At 36.0% G+C, this 22,748-nt stretch overlaps 2 protein-coding genes across 2 annotated transcripts in view; one reads left to right on the top strand and one right to left on the bottom strand.

Moving 5' to 3' along the window:
• LOC107193612 (26S proteasome non-ATPase regulatory subunit 1) overlaps positions 1-22,748 on the top strand; it is a 146,421-nt gene that overhangs the window by 2,835 nt on the left and 120,838 nt on the right. Inside the window, exons 9-10 of the mRNA XM_015583093.1 lie at positions 11,179-11,394; positions 12,763-12,827. Of these exons, the coding sequence (XP_015438579.1) occupies positions 11,179-11,394; positions 12,763-12,827 (281 nt within the window). The remainder of the gene's footprint in view (positions 1-11,178; positions 11,395-12,762; positions 12,828-22,748) is intronic.
• Positions 649-6,298, bottom strand: LOC107193613 (pancreatic lipase-related protein 2-like). The gene is made up of 7 exons (XM_015583094.1): positions 6,220-6,298; positions 5,984-6,149; positions 3,253-3,401; positions 2,918-3,172; positions 1,362-1,550; positions 875-1,001; positions 649-770 (listed from the first exon to the last, which is right to left on the bottom strand). Exons 1-7 carry the CDS (start codon positions 6,245-6,247, stop codon positions 713-715), a joined length of 972 nt encoding a protein of 323 aa, XP_015438580.1. The 5' UTR covers positions 6,248-6,298; the 3' UTR covers positions 649-712.

Here is a 22,748-nt window from a genome sequence, read left to right on the forward strand (position 1 = left end):
TGAAAACTCTGAAAGCGGATGTTTCTGATGACCGCACACCAAACGATGAGTGGGTCCGCACTTTTTGGAGTGTATTTTTGCTTGAAATATCTTATTTATTAGGAATTGTAGAAACATCTGCTGAAGAGATAGGTAAAACTCTTGAAACTCGGGTCAAAATAGACCCAGGTATCGCTGTCCAGGATTTAGGTAGTTGTAATGTGTAAGATTATTATTAAATTGAGATAGAAACAGAGATAATTTATTGTAACGTAACGAAAACGTTACATGTATAACTGTTCCACGGGGCACGTAGAATACGAAAAAATACATATTTCTAGTTTCATTGCTTAAAAATTTGCACCATAACTTCTTCAAACAGTACATCATCTATACTTTATTGTAATGTAATCTTGTGTATAATTCAGAGCAAACTTAATGATAACATGTTGTCATGGGTTGAGTATCGTCGTCCTTTAAATTTTAACCAAAGACACACAATTATGATAACATAGAGGTATAAAAAATTAAAAAATTCTGATAATATAGGTTATTCAATTTATAATTAATTTCTTATTTGATTGAGGAGTTCGAGTTAGGTCTGATATGTGTGTATTTTTATTGAGTGGGTATATTGATTCATCACAAGACTAAAGAGATTGATCTTAATATGTAACAATTTATTGTAAAAAAGGATTATGTATGTACATCGTACTGAAAGAAAATAATACTGTTAGTGAATAGCATAAGGTGGTTGACCTGCAGTTTTAAAGTCATAAGCGCCTCGAGCTCTGCAAGATAGAGAGAAGCACGAGTTAAACATGTAAGTCTCATTATCTAGTACATAAACTACATGCAAAAACACCATGTAACGATAACGTAAATTATAAATTACCCTCCGTCAAGTTGGATACCACCCATATATGCCATTGCACCACCATTCTTTGACTTTCCTGGGAAGCCTCTAGGATTTGTGACAGATTCGCTGAAATATTCGTAGCTGCGTCCGTGTGCGCAGGAACCTATTGAATGAAACGAATTTTTAAACATTTTATTCTGGTGCCATTGTACGTATTAGTATGCTATACGATTAGAAACAAATCGAACATACAATTTCTCAATTGGCATGTACTTAGAGCTGTTAAGGGATATCGACTGCCAGAACAAAATTTTTGCTGAATTAATAGCGGTCAGGTAATAAGTAAGAAATTAATGTAGTGTTTTTTAAGAAGCTAATTCAAAGGAGGAAATCCTACGTAAAATAGATAGTGAATGTATAATGGAATGATAGAGAGATTTTAATAAGACAAGTTCTGCTATCTCGAATTTATTTGTAGTGTGTCTTCATAAATTTAAACTGCAAACGGAATGGTTATTCTTACCAAGCAAATCACTAGAACATCCTGGTTGACTGCTTCCCCCGTTGGCATAAAAGTCAGACGTTCCAACAGCACTGTCCATGCCCAACAAACCGGCGCAGGTGTGAACAACTTGGACATTTCTTGCGTGGGAACGATCCACTCGGTCATCGGGCCCTTTGCTTTCGAACATTGGCTTGGCTGGGTCGAGAGCTATAATTGAAAACGCTTGAACGTCTATCCAATTGTTATAGTCATCGCAAGAAAAAATCAAATAAGGACTTTTTTTCGGAGGTAGTCAAGATAAGAATGACAGGAGATAGAAGCATAGAAGGTTCACGCATAGACATTTTTCTAACATATTTCTACATATAGGCTTTTCTCTACTACATGTAAATCCTTTCTCTTTGGTTACGAAATTCTGATTCGACCAGAGTTTTTATGACCGTTAGCACCCGTTGGTGTTAACCCTCCGAGTATGGACGTTTTTAATGTTCGTAGAGACAGTGGTTTTTAGGTCCATATGAAACCCTAACCTCCTTTTTCTTAAACATACTTTCGAACGCGATCATTAAAAAAACACCTGTTCATTTTATACGACCAAATATGAACAATTCCTAGCTTAAATTATATTTACAAATCGATTAGTTAGATATGACTTTTAAACACTCGGGTCCAAACGGACCCGAGCACCATACTCCAAGGGTTTAAACATAAAGATGTTTTGTATAATGAGGGAATCCTTCAATAACCGAATGAGGATAGCCACTAATGGGTAGTTTCTCTGCTATTGTCTTCATTTTTCCTCCTATTTCTACTGACTCATTCTTGAATCATCATCCTTTAATCATTATCTACATCCGGTTGAACTATACTGTCAGGAACCAGGTGAATCCAATACTGCTCACAATAAGTTTCGAAGTTTCGGGATCTTTCCTCGCTTCATCTTCATTTGTTCTCCCACTCTGTCTACGCTAGTTCCTCCACTTTGTCATGTTGTCAAACGCAAAACTGCGTGTGAAGGAAGACAAAGGGATTTCATCCGTGAACAGCATTGGTATAATACACGACCTATATCATTTCGCTCTCATGGTATAAGAACACTTTATACAGGGTGGATCGTTATTGTTGGTACAAGAGTATGACTCTTCATGGAAGAAACGAATGCGATAGCTCAGATAAAAAATGTTTGCAAATAAGGTTGTCTTTCCTCAAAAAATTCGAAAATCGGTTGATTACCCTTACTTTGATTCATGCGCATGGAATAAATTTCCAAAGTTGTTTTTTCGACAATAGAGTCTTGTGTGAAAAAATTGTATTCTAGACTCTCGGTTAATTTCTTCATGAAGAACCATTGACGGACCATCCTGTATACATTAGATATTCAAACTACCCATAAGACAGGATCTGATTGCAATTTTGTTGCATATTTTGCGACCCTGTATAAAGTGGTTTTGTCAACCCTAAATTGTTCCCATACAAAAATGGCCATGACTCGAATCCTTAGCAAATACTAAAGGCTCATATTCATCTCCTAGTAGAATCCTTTTATAAAGATTCTATGTGCGCATTTTACCTACCTACAACTTCCGACACTTGGCTGGACTGCGACACAATTTTCGCTGCTAAGCTTGCGACATGGGCACCAAGCGAGTGTCCGATCATTTTCAAAGCGGACGGTCTCAGATCCGACCTCACTCGTAGGAAATTTACGAATCTCGCGACTCCCTCCGCCACTGTTGGCACGCTCTTCGCGACCTTCGAGTAGATCAAGTTTTTGGCTATGCTGCTCCAGTCAACGATGATCACATTGCAGTCCGTGGCTCTTAGGAAAGCTGGGAGATAATCATTGCGTTTGGTTATCGAGAAAAGTCAGTGCACGCGTTTTTAACGACGAAAGAAAATTTTCCATTACCATCGCGAACCAGAGTGCATGCTGGTTTGTCACCAGCACTCTTCCAGCCATGAGCGACGATGATCGTTGGCCTGTTGGCGTTCCAGTTGCTCTTTGAAACGCTGGCGATGTCGTTTGGTATTAAGAGTTGTCCTGTTATTGGGTTTCGTCTGAAATCATGAATTTAATTATTAACAGGCTACGGATATGAACACTGTATTAAAACGAAAATTGTTGCTGATAGTAACTAATTATTAAAAAAAAAATTTTCTGCCAATTTCGTTTTTTTTTTTAAAATCGATTTTGAAATAATTATTGGGCAATTGCTGTCACCTGGTACTATACAAAAAATTATTCGTAAACTGGTATTCCTGGTTTTGCAAGTTATTCTATAAGAATGTGAATTTGTGCAAATGTCTGAGTTCTGTTTACTGATAACTGTTAAGGAAATTTCGTTGAAGATAGAAATTTAGAAAACTAAATATTAAAAATTTAGTAGGCGTATTCTTTACGCAAGACATAAGAAAAAATTGGGATTAACGTACAGGGCGATTCATCTGACCCGACGACTTGAAATTACTGGTAAACTCGCAAGCATAATAGGGTCTACATTGATTTCTTATTGAAATATTTATAATGAAAGTTTTATTGTAAAGGGTGTTTTATTGAATTTTGTTGGTTTTGAATTTTATTCGTTTCAGCAATAACGGTCAACAGTTCGAACACTTTTTTACAATAAAAATTATTATTGAAATATGAATATATTAAATATTTCAATAAATAGCCACTTTAGACGTATTATGGTTTACTGTTTTTTTTACTTAGTTTTTAATGCTCTTTTAATTTCCATGTAGAAATATGCGATGTTTTATTTAAAAAAATTTGAGATGACCTTCAAAACTTTATGTGCAAGCAATGTAACAAAAAATATTATTCTATCTTATGTACCCCTTTGAAGTCATTTAACTTTTGCTTCACACATTTTTTCCAAGAACTAATAATTCACGAGTAAGTACAAATCGTGAAGTTAGGTGAATCATTCTGCACGTTTTGTAAATCTTTTGCTTCCGAGGTGTAATCTCGGTAAGCTTTGGCTTAATTTGTTTTCCAATATCACGTTGTTGACATTCGTATGGCGTCTTACTGCAAGTTTGAAACTTGTCGTGTGTATCACAGAAGACAAAGGAATTCTTTTTATAGTTTCATCATGTAGAGTAAGTTTGTTTTTAACATTATGTCTAAGATATTCTTTAATTATTCTTTGTGTTTGAGTATTATACATTCAAAAAGATGATATACAGTGGATAAAAAAAGTTATTGCACACTCTTTAAAACGGAACTTTTTTCAAATTGGACAAAGTGACTTGAATTTTTTTTTGTGTAGTTAGAAGGTTTAGTTTATTAAATGATGTGTCAAACAAATTTTGAAAATGTTACAATTAATCGGAATCGCGAAGAAAATGGTAAAGGTTGTTCTTTACAACTTTTTTATATATAATGAAAATTTAATAAATACTTTTCTTAGATTTATGTTCCTTATACATATACTCAAAATTTCAGCGAAATCGGTTGACGTTGCTATGAGATACAAAACGGTTAAAAATGTTGAAAATCGCAGTTTTTCGTGACTTTTGACCTACAATTGTAGTAATTTTTAAATTTTTAAATCTTTCGACGCCTGTCCATCGTTACTGTATCAACCGATTTCAATAAAAGTTTCAGAATATACATAACTAACATAAATCTTCAAAATGTATTTTTGAAATCTTCATTACAGTCTCACAAAGAAATTGTAAAAAGCTACCTTCACTATTTTCTTTGCGATTCCGATCAATTCCAACTGTTTCAAAAATTTCTTTACATTTCATTTAGTAAACTAATTCTTCTAACTTCACAAAAAAAAACTCATGGCACTTGGTTTAATTTTAAAGAATTTATTCGTTTTAAAGAGTCTGCGAATTTTTGTTTACCCACTGTAGTTCGTTACAAACATACATTGACCCTGAGAAGATGGAGCCATAAAAGGTGAGACCGGGTCATGTATGACCCATATCGAAGTCTTCTGTAAATGTTTCAACGAAAGTTCTAGTCTACGTTTTAGCGTAAGCTTTAACCGTGATTACAATTGTTATAGATTCAAAGTAATAAATTGCGCATAATATGCAATAAAGCCGAGTTCACACTACATAACAAAACATTGTTCTATCGCAAAGTTATAAAACTTGTTGGAAAAAAGAAAGAAAAATGTTATAAGTAACATTTTTCCTTTGAAACGTTATAAATAATATTTTTCGTGACATACAGCAAGCTACATCTATTGAGCATCGATAAAGATCAAAGAAAGTTCGAAAAAAAAATTTTAAACAAATTTGTTAAAATATAAAAGTAATAATCCAATAACAAGTAAGACAAATACGTTGTACAACAAAGTTAAAAAAATTGCTGTATGACAATGTTCTGTTATACATATAGTGTAGATTCGGCTTAACCCTTTAATGGTGTTCGACGAGTATACTCGTCACTAGGAAATGACCATTCTTTGGACACTGACGAGTGTACTCGTCACCTGAAAAAATATAATATTTTTTCTATAAAAATTGAAATTTTAGTCCGAATTGAAAAATATATTTTTTCTATTAGAACAAAAGGATCAAATGGTTACACATTTCTGAAACAAAATTCCACCGTTAAAGGCTTAATGTAAGTAATTCCCGTAAGATTCGAATTAATATAGTTCAAATATCATTCTAACCGTGTGAACAGCGTGAAAGTGACAGAGTTCACGTCATCAGACAAAGTACTAATTTCTTCCAAAGTCAGTGGTTTGTCGTCGAGTTTAATTAAATATGCCACACCATCCTCGTCCGGAAAAACGGTGTAATTGGCCTGCATCATCGCGGTGAGCAGGGTGGGATACACTGTGAACAAAGCTCGTTAGAACGTAGTCCTGTCGAAATTCTTCCTCGAGTTAATATTTTTTATACCCACACAACGCCAACGACGCCGGAGCCACCATTATTGCTGTTTTTCACTGGAGATCAATCGGTGTCACAGATTCACAGGTCTTAGCTCGCGTTCACGCGGCGTCACTTCTTTTATAGGTTTTATGGAAACAATGGGGATCCACTCAAGCACTTACACCGTTGATAAGTGACTGATACACGATTGACGACCACCAACTCACAATGTGGGATCAATTATTAATTTTTAGTGATGTAACGTGGCTTCGAGCTACCGATCCGTGTTCGTTGCGAAATCTTCGCAGGTTTTGAATTATTTCCAAGGAACTTTTTATTATCGATTTTCCGATTGTTTGTTATATGTTGGGTCAGTTATTCATGAGAAATTAGGAATGCAAATATGTATGTCTATGAATAATTTATTTTAATATATTGTGGATATCCTGTATAATGGAGGATTAAGAATTAATTTCACGCATATATATAAATAAATGAAGCAGATTATAAATATGAAATTCCTATAAGTCAGTTTTAAACAGTGCGATAATATTCACGAAATGATTTATTCATAATGAATCACGAAAATGTATTTTCATTGAACGGAAAATTTATTGAAAATACGGAAACAAAGGAAGTGGTGTGAGCGTGTTAGCAATAATATAGTTTATATCTATATGTTATATCTGGATGCTAAATTAAATTATGGAATTTTCGAATGCGAATTTCAAAGAATACGATAATATTTACAGAATAAGTCATAATACAATTTAAAAGAATTAATATTTATAGAATAACTTAAATTAAAAATTCAGATATCGATGCGAAAATAAGTTAATAAATATTCGGAAGAAATTCAATTAATTGGACGATATTCATCGATTCGAACAAAATGAAATATTTACCGTTTTAAAAATCCTCCTTTGCCACAAGAGTTCTCGATTTTTCCGCAAGAACTGTAATCTCAACCACGTTACAGGTTCGTTTATATTCATTTCTCCAAGGCGGTAACGCGTTATTCGATTTACATTAACTTTATTATCGCGTGGAACTGTGCTTTCAGTCAGAAAATCACCATTCGAGCAACGTTTTTTACGTAACATTTTTCGCGATCGAACAAATATTAATTCGAGCAAATAAAACGGCTTATATAATTCGGGGTAACATTCGCGCGTCAGATTGGCGAATATTGCCGATGGAATCCATGCCTGCATGAGGATTCTCGATTATATTGAATGGAATCGCTCTTTTTTTTTTGTTTTGTTTCTGTCACGATTCGTGTTTCGTCACGAGCCAACGTCGATTCGTGATTCCATGTTTTGCAACTACGAGCGTGCAATCGCAAGAATTTGCGATGTACTGTTTTCTTAACGATATGTTGCAAGTAACTAGAAAAATTCTACTTCTTCTCAAACATGTTGAAAAAAAGTGATTATTCGCAGGCTTAATCCTTCAATTATTTTTCAGCCGCTCTAAGAGAAAATTATGATAGTTGTTATCTTGTTTATCGTGCACGATTTAACGATAGATAGATTAGGAGATTCTGAGAGACATTTGTCGAACCTGCTACACGATACACATGTTTTGTCTTGAGGATTGCAGTGTATTCTTTTATGGTTATACAGTAATTAATGGAACTATTGATATTTATCTGCCGCAAACTATTGATGTTTATCTGCTGGTAATAATTAACACATTCGCTACCACCATTTTGGTTCGAAAATATTGATCCCGGACACTTCTAAGTAGGTTTTTATTATTCTCTACAGTGGCATGTTCTTACTGTCTCGATTAGATATTAAGAAGATATAAAACAGAGATAACATAAAAATCTAAGTGAATATTGCAAATCACAATCTCATTTTATCAAATAAAGTATGCTGACTTAGAAATTGGAGCGTCACATATGCTTTTTATAATAAGCTTTTTAGGACCAATGATTGATACCCAGAAATCTATTAAAATAGTTTTTTATTTCCAGTGGTAAATCGCGATCGTGAATCAATAAACCTGCCCGTGTAATGTAACAGTAGAATTTGTTTTAATTTTAATTTAAAGGATAATAAACTGTCTCAATTGGCATCGCCAAGGAGCCTAATAATGGGCTTTTGGATGGGAAATATCCTACGAGTGTGTAGAATGCAACAGAATAAATTGTCTCAATGATGATCTAATAAAGTTTTGTATTTTCCTTTTAATTTCTTGCACCTCAATACGTTGCGTACTGTTCACGAGACATTTTGCTTTAGTGTTGAATCGCTAAATTCAACCCCTGTTTGCTGTTCAGATTATTAACACACAGGCGACCAATAAAGTTTCACCTGAAATTTGCTGTATTTTGTATCCATTGAACTCAGGTTACGCAACTAAAAATATCCTTTGTAACAAAGTCAGTGATAGTCGAATGTAAAGAAAGTATTGTTATTCGGGAAATAATGCATACATAAATATTGCACATACAATAATAATAATTGCAGAAATGACCATTTTTTGGGTAATGACGTGTATACTCGTGTGGAAAAATAAAATACCTTTCGCTATAAAAATTTTAGTAAAAATTGAATATATTTCTTTTATTAGAATAAAACAATCAAATTAATTACGTACACAGATAGACGTTTCTAAAACAACATTCCATAGTTAAAGGGTTAAATTAAATCGAACCAAACTCGAAGTGGAACGGAGAAAGTTCGTTTACCAATCGCTGGATTAAAATATACATATATTAACTAACGATGTCAAATGAATTCACCGATTTTTTCGAAACGAACTCGAATTTTGTTTTAGGATCAAATTGACCCGAGCAATGCACGAGGGTTAAATAACTGAATCTTGCATCAATTTTAAAAGAAAATATATCGGAGCATCTGTATCTTAAAGGAAAGACAGTAAAATAGTGATAAAGTTTCTTACTCCTTGACTTCTAATATTTCTTGCAGTCTAGTCGTAAGAAGTAATTTTTTTTAAAAATATGAATGATAATCAAGGTGGGGCAAGATAAAAATTGTCCTTATAGGTGTTCATTATTCCAAACTGGAATGAAGTATTGTTGTTGGCATAGCGGAGGGTAAGAAAGACGAAGAACATCACTGAATGCCCTAATTTTTCACTATAGCGTGTAATATCTCGCGGATGGCGAGCGACGCGCATAATCTTTGTCCATTTATTTGCGAAATTCCGGGCTAGTCCGGGAAATAACGGTCCCCCACGGTCCCTGTATTTCTTCCCGAGACGATTACCCCCCGAGAAACAACGAAATCCACTTACTGCCGCCGGAAAAATAGGTACAGGACAAACTGCCTCGCTTTGTCAGGGACTGTTCTCACCTGTCCAGAGACGCAGGTGGATTTCGTTCCTCGGCGAGTATCTATCGCGAACGAGTCGTCGGACACACCATTCTGCTGGACGACTTTATTATCTCGTTCGTTCCTACCCTGAGTTATTTTCGACGGAGTAAAATAATAACGATACAATTTTATTGCAACTACAACATACAGAGAAATGACAATGAATGAAAATATGCAGGTAAAAAAGAAAGGATGATATAGTGGTAATAGTAATATAGTAAGAAGTTATTTTACTTCTCGAAAGTGTAACAGAGTTGCTGATAGAGAGCTGGGTTTTCAGGAAATTTTTAGAAATTTTTGCGAGTAGTCACGTGATAATAAATATTAGTAGAATGTGGGTGATGAGTTCGAAAGCTGTGTAGGTTCAAATTTATCTGTGGAGATATTGCATTACACAGGGTATCCAAATAGATGGTCAAACTTATACTGTGTTAATGAGGTCGAGTAGGTAAAAGAAGTTTATATAAACTTATGTCCGAAAATGCTTTACTGAAAAGTTATAAACGTTCAGAAAAGTTGAAACACAACATTAGGTATTATTTTGCGTTTAGTGTATGTTGGTATTTCATCTGTTTCTATCTTTATTCATTAAGTTTTACTTGTATCAATTCTAAGTGTCTTTATATACAGATCTAACGTTTCTTTAACAATTGTTCACATAAGCATAAAATATTCATATATTTTGCACATAGCCCATTATTTATTTTAATTGAACCTTTGAAAGCAATAATGGTGTAAGTCAGTTTTTGATGAATTTTCGTTAATGTCATAAAAAGGTAGCCCTATCCTCATTCTATCTTGTGCATCCATGGAGTATGTCTAGGTTTACTAGTAACTCAACAGAGGATGTTGACCATACCATCCCAATATTAGTTGGTATTTATCCATTGAATTGTTATATTGACAATAATTGTATCGATATATTGAATTCTGACGTCATCATACACATAATAATCATTCGGAGTATAATCAGTATATCCAACTAGACGCATATTAGTATACAGGGTGATGAAAAAAAGGGTTCATAACTTTTAGGGTAGATAGTACTCGCCAAATGATGAAAAATGTCCTAATAAATATTAATCGAAAAATTAATATTTTCAAAGTTATAAACAATTGTTTCTTTCGGTTAAAGCGAGTGACTTCCTCGCTTCGAGAGGTATTGTTTCATATGGAAACAATGGATTACCTTATCATATCTTCCTTTCTTGATTACAGAAGATTGACTTCTTTTTCATTCCTTATTATTTAGGTTATAAGGTTATATGTATATATCAATTCAGGAGGATTTACAAGAGTTTCTTTTTAAACCTCTAATCATTTCAAGAGCATATTTATCGATTTACACCATTAACTTCTACATACTTTCAAGGGTTCAATTACTAAAAACGACAATCATGTCTTTGCTGGATCTCGGTTTCTTGTCCTTCCAACAAGATACCCTTTATTTTCCGCCCGTGGTAACAGCGAAATTCGTTTTTATGCACCACGGCAACAATACCTTTTTCCTGGTTACTTCGTTTAATAAAATTTTTCTGGCGGAAAGTAAATATACCGTCGTGTCTCCGATTCCCGTAAACTTTTATATCTCCTCTCTTATTACACGTCTTTCGCTATATTTTTTCTTCCACCCTTTGCTTTAGTACGCCCAAGAAACCCAACACGAGAAGATCCTCCGAGGATTGGCGGTCGGGATTGCGTTCACCATGTACGGTCGACTCGAGGAAGCCGACCCGTTGCTGACCTCCCTCTGCGCCGATAAGGATCCGATACTTCGAAGGAGCGGCATGTACACCCTTGCGATGGCCTATTGCGGCACTGGAAACAATCAGGCAATCCGGAAGCTGCTGCACGTTGCTGTAAGTATCTGTCGTGATTATCTTATGTTGGATATACACTTGGCAGCGTTGCCAGAAGTAGTATAAAAATGGCCACGTTGGGATAAGGTGACGAAGTAGGGAGTAGTACAGGGGGTATATTTGTGTTGGGGACATGACATCACTCTTTCGTTCGTAGCAGTACAATGGACTCTAACTATATTGCCATAGTTAGGGCTGTAGGGGAGTAAAATGGCAATGAGTTCAGAGCCCCCTCCATGCTAAGTTCGAACGTCATAACCCCGGCCTCAAATCCCCCTAAGAAAACAGACATTCCGTCTGTTTGTTCACGGTAACGGTTAATGTTTCCGCTTCAGTGGTCGTTTACACTCGTGACCTTGGATTGAAATCGATGTCGTAGATGGTGAGGCGTTATCGGATTTATGTGGGATTAAATTGTTAAGAAATCGATCCGCAGATAAAACAGTGATGATGAAAATTGCTTGCCGAGAGTTCGATAAATCCGTAATAGAAATAAAAATAGATTGCACACCGAAGAAATGAAAACAAAAGAAAAAAGATAGACGGTCGAGTTTAATACGACAAAGTAATAGTCACTAATGAACTCTTAAAGAACAATATACACCTGTCGTACTTGTTGAAGCATTATTACGTGTTAGATTGCGAATGTAAAACGACAAGATTACTTCTTTAATGAATAATCTCTGCAATAAAATACAAAATGGATCCGGCATAGCTGAAGTTTTTAATTTTAATCATTTCACAGACAAATAAAATCTGCCGGCTAATTAGTGTATTAGTAATGGGAATATCTACTATATACATCTTTTTCGGTATTAGTATAGTGCAGGTACAAGGAGTTACAAAACAATGTATGAAAAAGCCTTCCGAATTGCGTGCCAGGCTTAACAAGCATTGAAATCGCTTTAACGAATTAATATTAATGCGTTGTTATATAGATTTAGAAATTACGGTCCATTTTATGTAGCAAGCTTCGATAATATAAAGGGTAATCGTGAAAACTTGTCAAACACGTCGTAAAAAAATATAGACATTGTCCGTAAATACAGATCTCGCAAAAATGGCGTTTGAAGTGTTCTCACATTTCGGAATGTCGACATCTATTGAACAGGCAAGAAATGACTAAATTCCATTAAAACATGTAAAAAAATCACGGAAAAAGTACTGCAACAAATATTTGTCCATGAGAAAACAGTTACACATAGGTACCATCGTATGGACACGATTGTACTTATGGAATCGCCTGATAAACAAGCTTCGATGGGTCTAATGAGTCGATAAGATTATTTCGTGGTCAATGAACAAACCTGACTCGCAATCAGATGGCCCTTTATCTTTTTAATGATGTAAATGCGTTTCCTTGGCTAGGTTTCCGATGTGAACGATGATGTCAGACGGGCAGCGGTCACCGGCCTCGGATTCCTCCTGTTCAGGTGAGTACCATTAGAAAATCTCTAACAAGGAAACTTCGGTACCTCAAGTTCAGTTGTAGGGAACCTCAATAGAACCATCGGGGAATTTTTCGTTTTTCTCATATTCGGTTCTTCAGAATGAAACCACCCCTTAAATTTTAAGGCTTAAAGTTCATATGTATTTTCCTATTTTTATGTATTTATGATATGTTCGTCTTCCAAGGTAATTTAGGTTATTAAAAACTTACACAAGTACTACATAAGTAACGATTTTTATGATCGAATCGACGAAATACTCCGGTAAAAGGACTCTTCGGGACGTTGAACGAAGGTAAATTTTGAACGTCGATAAATGACACCGAATGGTGTTGACAGATCAACATATTATAGATCAATGACTTCGTCACGGAATAGGCTATACGTTTACCTAAATGAAAATATGCAGGTCCATTTAAAAAAAACAAATGGGTTACCTTGAAATCTCGGAGGCACGTCCATCCAGATAAGATTTGTGATTATCACTGATCTCCCCCTCAAAATAAAGTAAATACTACTTGAAACATTGTTTTCGAGTAGTTCGATAGATAGTTGTGTCTAAAAGTTCAAATCGGACACCCTGTATATCCTTCTCTAGTTTCGAATATTTTTGTTTCACCTTACTGACTCCTCGCGATTATTGACTCTTTGTTGATATGCGATTCGATTATTGTCCAGGCGTCATCCCCACCACTGGGGCGGGGGAGGCCGTGGAACTCGGCAACCGCATACTTTGTCGCCGCAGCGCGCCGAGACGGCTTCCCATTCACGAGCGGACGACTGAACGTTGGGAGCCCACAAAAATGTTACATTCCCGAGTGTCGGTGAGACAATCCTAATGCAACGATAAAACTTTTTTATTTGTGGTTCTTTGTTAATGAAACTTTTATAAACATATTGGTGAGATTTTTCTGATTAAAATAATACCAAAGACGACGCGATTTAGGATACTTTATTCTTGTTAGTTGGTGCACATTTACTTTAAAGACACACCCGTGGCTATCCTAAGTGTGTTTAAAACAGTTATTCCGGTTTCAAATATGTCCAAACGTTACAGGACACAGTTCATAACGTCCGTAATCGTTCGGTAATTGTCGTAAGTGGAACAATGCATTTGCCCAGACAACCAAACAGCTCTAGAAAGAGATTCGTAGTATCTTTGCTAAATCGTTACTTGACTCGCTTTGATGGCGACGCAGTTTTATCGAGAAACCCACTGGCTTTCGGATATCAACGGGAATTATGAAACAGAAGGCAAGAGACATCGTGGACCGAAATAGATCTCCTTGTTAGCTTTGTTCTGTTTCTCTTTTATCCTAGTTGACTGTGTCCACGAATTCGTGGATTGTGTGGACATTCCGCAGAGATGGAAAAAATAGTATATTATCTGGTATGATTTGAACCAGTTTATATTTGTTAAAACAGTATATCTTAATACTTGTGTACCGTTTGAGAAACCTTTACTGGGATATTGCTTCGTAAAATAAAGTTACAATTGAAATTTTCAAAATACAAGGCATTAATGAAAATGTGAGACACTTTCAGACGGTGTATTCTACATGGCAAACTAAGACGAAGTTGCGTTCGAGACATCGTTTTCGACTTTTTAATTGTTGAAAATACACTACCGGCCAAAAGTATGAGACCAGCTTTGATAATTGAGCTGCACATTTGACTGAGTGATTACGTCCAAAAAAAGTATATATAAAATTTATTTTAAATATAGAAAGTCAAACACCAATCGCGTGGCCTGGTACTGAAATTGGAAAAAATTAAAAAAACGGAGTTAGCCACTTTGGCTTGTGAACGGCTCAATTGAAGAAAGAGACAAATATTATTCTACAAAGATTTGATGAAAGTATTATGTTAAAATTAATTGGAAATGATTTGTATGTATACAGATTCCATAACGTTTATTATATCGTAACAGTATAATGAATTACTAGTCCATCAATCATGAACTCTGGTCATACTTTTGGCTGGTAGTGTACGTCTGGCGTGATGGGTTATACTACTCGAACATCCGATTCTCAGCTGATACACGGGCTGGATCGATAACCTAGTTAAATTTAAGAATGAAATGAAATGGAACTATCTTGTGAAACAGTGGAAGAGCACGCCTCTCAAGTAGAATTTTTACTAGCAGAGTATAATAGAACAGTTGGACTTCTACAGTTAGACTCAGATAGATAATTTAGCACCGTTAGCTAGGACGCTCTCCTTATAAAGTAACATGCCGAATACGCATACGCTGATTTTAATGAAACTTATGCGGGAGATAGTTCTCCAAAAAATATTTGACACGTGTTTTTTTATTATTGGTTATCGTCCATGTTAAGGGGGTGACAACAGACCCTAAAGTTGAGGGATAAAAATATATTTTTTGGAATATCTCGGAAACTAGAGAGAGTAGCAAAAAGTTTCTTATTTTAAAATTGTGTGTTTTTGAATGGGGCATTTAGTCACATATGAAAATTAAACAAACATTTCAAATTTTTAATATATTGTTTAAACAAATAATTTTTCCTGAGATTTTGTGGTGTGACTATATTCCCCACTCAAAAGCAATTTTAAAACAAAAGTTTTTACTACTCCCTTTAGTTTCCGAGATATTCCAAAAAATATATTTTCATCCCTCCAATTTGGGGACTGTCATCATGCCCTTCGTGTGGACGATGACCAAGAATAAAAAACACGTATCGAATAGTTTTTGTAGGACTATCTTCCATACAAGTTTCATTAAAATCAGCGTCGTTCGGTATGTTCCCTTGTTATGTAGTACAAGACAGAAGAGTTCTAACGATCAGGTTGAAGTTCTAAGTGGACAATTACGTCCACCAGTTAGCTTTATACATCGAAAACAAGAAATTAAGCTCTTCCTATAAATAGTTCTACGATAGTTAATACATATAGTTCAGTCCAATAGTCCCGAAAAGGTGGCCCATCGAATTCTATGCGGCACTTCCCTGTGCAATATTTTCTGGCTTCGACGACGAATATTATTGTTCCCTGACACTAACGAGTAACTGATACTGAAGTCAATAAAATCCGCTAAATTTCTAATAAATTTAATTAAGCCGAAGGGTTAACTTTTCGAAAAGTACAGAGCGTAATGTAGGAAAATTCAATTTCGCCGCGATAAATTTTTCTTCTGGAGTCGCTGAGTATTTCCGGATTCCATCGGATCTCTTTTTCAAATCCTGGTCGGGCCACGAAACTTCTCGAATTTTCGTTGGGCGCAAAATACGAGGTGGGCCGTTTATCGTTGAACCGTGTTCACTTTATCTGACGGGGGCAAGAAACTTTTTTAATATGTCGACTTATTGCGTGTCCCGCGGAATTTGATCGACAATCGGCCTCATGCTGGAACGAAGCTCGTGAACCGGGCATCGCTCGTAGGAGATCGATAGTTTTCATCCCTCAGAATTTTGATGGATTGAAAGTTCCTTTCATTTCGCCGTTGGTTTGTCCAATACCCATTCCTGTGTACGCCTCCGCGAGCCGTTTCTCTCCGTTTCCACGATTTTCCAACGGTGCAGCCTCCGCGGTCGAGAGCCCCGGCGTTAATCTGCGCCGACGTTTTTCTATTAAACAAAGAGGAACCGTCGAAGATCGATCTGCCGCGTTGAAGGTCCCTTTCAGTCAACGATCCTAAAGGCAACTCGATAGAGCAACTCCGACAATACGAGTGATCACCTTTGGGAGGAAAATGAAACTGTTTGGGTGGAATTCTGTCTTCTGTATGACAGTTAGCTTTATAATTAGTGGAATTTATACAGAGTGCGGGAAAAAAGTTGGTACCAGCGGGCAGCAGGTGGTTCCTTGTGAAACAATGAATCGAAAATGTAGAATAAAAGTTTTTTATTCGAGGCTTCGCTTCCGAGATAATCTAATTTTGAAGATCTACTGGATACACGAGCAAATGAATAGGGACTTGGCTACAACGTCTGGCCATTACATTCTGTTTCTACTTATTTTCCCTATGAATGCGTACGTCTTACATGAACTTTTTGATTTATTTTTACATAAAGGGTCATTTTCTGTCGTTTGTACCATTCTTTCGGCGGCATTCTGTATATTCGGTCATCTTTTAAGTTACATGATTTTTCTGAGATCTGAATTAATTGTGTTGTTTTAGAGGCGATGCTAATGTATGTGCTTGGTTATGTCCTACTCAGATTTGGGTATAATAATAACGGTCATACCCACGGTGAATTTTGCCTGTACACTTGTTCTGTGCACTATATTGTAACCGTACCAATACTATTTCTTTTTTCCTATCTTCTTTCTTTTTGTAGACAACATAGCTGTACAAAACTCCCAGACAAGTTTCTGGAAACCATTCACCATGTTAACATCTTCACGTCTTTAAATTTAACATCTTATCGTGAATATCAGTTTTTAGCTTTAGACCGATCGGTCATTTACATATGAGTGACATAGCAGTCGACATAGAAACTGACAAGAAAAATTAATACTGTTAGTAGTGCACTGCATCTGATAAAAATAAGATGGTTTGATGTTAGGTTATCACAGTTATTCCATAATAGTCTTGCACCTTCAGTCCACGTCCCCTAACGTTAAGCCTCCAATCTTCCCTTAACGTTAAATCTGAATCTGATAAAAATAAGATGGTTTGAGGTTAGGTCTGGGTTCTCACGGTAATTCCATGATAGTCCCTGTCAGCCAAACCTGCAAAGTCAAATTTTGTCTACTGCCTATTATAAGGTTATAGTTACAAGTTTGATGCAAGATTTGCTTATAAACAACTTGCGCGCACATTAGCAGCAAGATAGGCAACAAATTGGCTCGCGTTGCCTACAAAACAAAATAGCTATGGTTTTTTAGACAACTTTTGTCATTATTTGCTGGCAATTTGCTCGAAACTTGTATACAACTGGTTATCAGGGGTTTTGCATCTTCAGCACATTTCCCCTAACTGGTCTCCAATCACCAATAAAATTAAAGAACAAATCAATATAAAACGTTTAGTGGGGTGATTTTCCCATTTCCGATTGAAATGTTGGCAGACACATAAGCCTGTTTCACTTCTCCTAGTTTCGATCGATCAGCCTTCGAGATGCTTGGTTTCATTGGAAACCTTTTGCAGGGCCTTTCTGGACTCGATAAGGTCGATCGTCGACCCACGCTTAATATCGTTATTCCTCCTCGAGATGGCCCCGGCCCGATAAAGAATCGCTTCGTGAGTGGCGACCATTGTTTACCGACTGGCGGATGGATTAGGGACTCCGTTGGAGTTATCATGCTGACAGGAGCCCCGACGGGCCTCACCGTTAACGACTGGAAGGAAGTTTTTATTGTCCTTTAAACGAGAAAGTCGCGTGTCCGGCTGCGATTCGAAGCTTCGCCGGTGTTACCGATCGCCCTCGGGAAACTCCTATTTTCCTAGAGTTAAAAGGTTTCTTTTAGCGAATGTCGAGAAAGTGACGTTTGAGTGACTAGACAGCCATCCATAAGTAATTCGAATACTTATCACATGTAGAGCAGACTTACAAAATCATGAAATTGTTAATCATATTGAACATATGTGGATTAGAGAATATTAAGGATTATTAAATTAGTCAATAATTAATATTGACTTGAATAATTAAAGTCATCGGTTTGTATTGAAGTTTAATATAAAATCATGAAAATAGTTAAAAATGGTAATATTGTATGAGATATCGCTTTTCTTCGGGTATAAGAGGTGTTCTTTACCCGATTTATGTCATATGAAACTGCGTTTTATTTGAAAGGCAACTTGGTATTTATGTACTGTAGGAACATTTTTGAGTAGAGTAAGTTTTGATCTTGTTATGGGTCACGATTAACTCAGCCGTCGGATCTGACTGTCCATGTTTGAAGGGTCAAGGAGTAAAACGTGTTCGAGACTTATTAATAAGACCGATGTTGAGCAAACTGCCCAAGTTAACACTCAAAGCTATTCTGTGCGGTTTCCGAGACAATATTGGGTTTCGTTATCATTGTTCCTAAATTTTTATATTAATAATCTATAGTAGTATAGTATGTACCAATATTAGAACTATTTTTTTCTGTGGATTTTGTAAATTACAAAATGTATGAAAAGTAGTATATCTTATTATCGAAGAATTTACCCACACCTGAATAAGACAGTTCAAACCTTATTAAACATTTTGTGTACTACAAATCATAAGAGAAAGTGAAACACAGCTTTCCTAGTGGACACCACTTTAATTTCTTTGTTTGTCATGGGATGCTTTTTTTGTGGATCGAAGATTGGGTCGTTGCACGTGATCCAGCAAATTTTTTTAGTTACAGCAACTAAGCTCATATGAAGTACACAAAGATAACTACTTCACCATTCACAAAACTGTCATTTACAATACCGACTTCACCAAGAAGCTGTCCAGACGACCAAGCAAAACCTTCCTTATGAACATCGTGTATACCCAGCGAGTTTGCCTGACCACCCCATTTTTTAGCTGGTTTAGTGAATCTCGATTCGACACGATCAATCGATACGAGGTATCCTGTAGAAACTCTTAATTGAAAACCCTGGATCTACGGTTCCCCGGATTGGACTGTCAGGAAGGATAAATAGACCCTGAGGAAGATAGGGGAGATCGTTAACGATCGGTGGCGGTGAAGAATCTCGCGCGTCTGGAATCACACTTCAAAGGGAGCAGTTTCCTGCTCTGTCGTTCTCTTATTTCACAAGTTCGCTAGCCGTAACGTATTCGCTCCGTGCGTACGGAGGGAGGGGATGTACGAAACGACCAGAGCTCGCATTGTGGCAAGATAGAGAATTAATGTTGGAAGTTTTCAAGTTTTTTCAGTACTTTAAAATTGTTTAAAATGGACCATTCGACCTGTTGTGTTCTTGATTGCAAAAATACCGGTGTAAATAGTAATTGTAAGTTCTATAGGTTTCCAACAGCTAAACATAAAATAGAACAAAGGAAAAAATGGATAGCTGCCGTGAAAAGGAAAAAGTAAACACCATAATCTAACGTTCAAAGTCTAATACACTATGTAAGATATTTATTGTATTTGTTAGGGCTGATGGATCACCATGGTTTTCAAAACCATCTGACTTAACATCTAGTGACCATTTTATTCGTAATAGAAAATTAGAAGATGAATTAAGTCCAAGTTATATTCCTACTATATTTCCTTCTATGTACAAAACAAGAATAGTAAATCAACTAGCAGCCAGAAATAGATATAAATACTGTTAATATACAGTTTAAGTGAAATAGTTTAAAATTTTTGTTCTCATTCAACATTTACTGTTTGTATGGAACAGGCATGAACGTTTTGTAATTTTTTCCACATTTCGAATGTACTTTGCGGCGACTAATAAGTTCCCTTTATTTTGCGTATCTGGTTGGGAATTTACTGCATGACTCACTTTTTCAAATCCATATCTAATTATGACGTCCATTTTCTCCACTGATGTTTGCGTTTTATCTAAAAAATTTCGCACAATTTCGCTAATCTCCGTATAACTACGTATAATTGCTTGTAAAATCAGGTACAATCGTCCAACATTAGTACCTATTTCGCCGTCACCAGACGGCGACACCGGTTATGCACGGAACGAATAGCGATGAGTCATCAGATCGTTCGAACATCTTCGAACTTGTCCTGCTCGCAGACTCACCAATACGATCTTCGCTAGCTGGATGCGCGTGCAGCTCCCTCGCGAGACATTCTCTAGCAGCTCGGGGACGTGAAATTTCACGCCGCCATGGACGCTTTTCCGGCTGCGGAATTTCCGTTCGCAGGTAATCGAATATTTATCGTGACTTCCGTGTCCGAAACTAGGGGCGATGAACGAGGTCCGATTTGTATTCCAGTGACGCGTGCACCAACCGAGTCCTTGGTTTAGTAAACCGATATGGGAAGGTGAGGAAATTTGATGTGGGTGACTAGGGAGCCTGTTGCTGTTCCGGTTGAAACCACAGGAGGGCATTTTCACAAACATATTTATGAACGTGTATACAAAGTGATCTTGGAAATTCGAACCAGGGGCAGGTTTCTTTAGGCGATGGAAGAATTTTGTATGGTTTAGCAGACTTTACTCTCTTGTATAATGTCTAATCCTTTGCGGATGTAGCGTTTCAGCGTTGAATGCTCCGTAGGGTCTATAGGTCTAGTCATGTCGTAGTTATAGGAATGCATTAACTTTTAGAGGACGGGCAAGTTCTTTCATGACTTTGTATTTTCGAGTTGGTAATTTTATGTAGGTATTTGTTGCAGTGTTATACTACGAAGAATAAGCCACCTCTCTGGAGCCTAAAAATAGGCTTCTTGTCCCCTAATGGGTAACTGATCTTTTCGCTTTTGATGTTGGCAATAGCTGACATCCACGAGTCATTAAGTGCGTAGTTTAAAATAATGAGAAAATATTTAATTCTCAATAAATATCGTTTTTATCCAAAGTCTATTTGGCTTTTATGTTTGGAAAATTATATATTGTTTTCCCTGTCAGCCTAAATTGGCTGTACTGCATGATGACTCTTCGGCTAACGCTGCTGTAGCGAAAGAGTTAAATCCATTGTAACGCATTTATTTATTTTTCTTCTGCTGAAAGTATGAGCTAAAGATTCGCTAAACTCATGTACGAGCCATTTTAATCATTTTTGCTGAATACATAATTTACATATGTAAATTCAGTGCTTATGTTGGTATACATATAGGTATGTACTTTTCCCCGAGCGTATACATACATATACGCTACCGCTCATAAGTATTTGCTCTTCCATCGTAGGAAAGTTTACACGCTTTTGTTTTACACTCCACATTGGGGATCTGATAGTAAATGATTCTGAGTTTTGCTTGTTTTATGGTCCCTATTCTAAAGGAGAATTGTTAGAAAAATTTGTAAAAGATTTTTTTAGAAAATGAGTATAGTATGAATAGGTAAATACATACTTACTAGCAATTTTGCGTTGAACGCATGTATATGGGTTCATAGTACGCAAAGTGTTAGCTTATTATTTTTCTGTAATAGAAAACAGTGAACTGTTTTAGTATAAAATTATACGGAGATAATTATAGTAGTATTTGAATTATCCATTACTCTCTGTTACGAAAGAAAGAGGTCAAATGCTTTATAAATTGGGATGTCATGTTACGATCCTTTGTTATGACCGTTTAATGACGTTCGATGGGATTCGTTAATGAATGAATTTAAATGTATTGGAATTATCGACAGCTCGTTCGTCTAATGGATTGAAAGTCCATGAGAAAATTCCCGGCCGCTTCTGTACAAAGATGCAATACACATTCAGCTGAATTTAGGCTACGGTGGGATCCGGCTAAGCTCGATTTTAATCAACGCCAGTAATCGAGGGATAAATGTAAATTAATTTCTCGCAGGACAAGCCAAGGATTTCCATCCACTAAATGGGACCCGTGAATCGTGACCGGATTACTCGAAAAGATATTTTCGTCATCGATGTCTCTGTCGATTGATTCCGATTATGGATGTGATTATTAATGTATATGGTCTGATACGATCTATAAATGCATTGAAATTATCCAGTGGTTATTTTCAAGAGAAATCGTGAAAATTCTCCCAATGGTATTCAAATTTTTGTACGGAATAAACAAACCCGAGTTCAATAATTTATATGTATGTGTTAATCGAAATTTTATTCGATAAAGATATTGTTTTTTCATTTCGTTAATTGTGAGTCTTATAACAAAATTATATACTACACATTCTTTTCAAAAAGTCAGTATAGTCAATATTTGAAAAATTTGGATTAATAACAGGAAACAAACCAGTTATTACGAGAAGGATTAATGTTTTGGCCTTTAAGTTGGAATCTTTTTCAGACATTGAATTTTGTTTATTGAATTAATTAATATTAATTACAAATACATTAATATATTAGTAAAATATACTACATATAT

Source organism: Dufourea novaeangliae, unplaced genomic scaffold (genome assembly GCF_001272555.1).
Source record: "Dufourea novaeangliae isolate 0120121106 unplaced genomic scaffold, ASM127255v1 scaffold6, whole genome shotgun sequence".
Taxonomy (NCBI): Eukaryota; Metazoa; Arthropoda; class Insecta; order Hymenoptera; family Halictidae; genus Dufourea; species Dufourea novaeangliae.

Excerpts from the sequence above, each read along its gene's own strand:
- LOC107193613 (XM_015583094.1), bottom strand. The coding sequence starts at position 6,247 with ATGGTGGCTCCGGCGTCGTTGGCGTTGT. Across the intron at positions 6,150-6,219 it reads TCCGGCGTCGTTGGCGTTGT|TGTATCCCACCCTGCTCACC; the intron begins GTGGGTATAAAA and ends CTTTGTTCACAG. Across the intron at positions 1,002-1,361 it reads ATGTTCTAGTGATTTGCTTG|GTTCCTGCGCACACGGACGC; the intron begins GTAAGAATAACC and ends TTCATTCAATAG.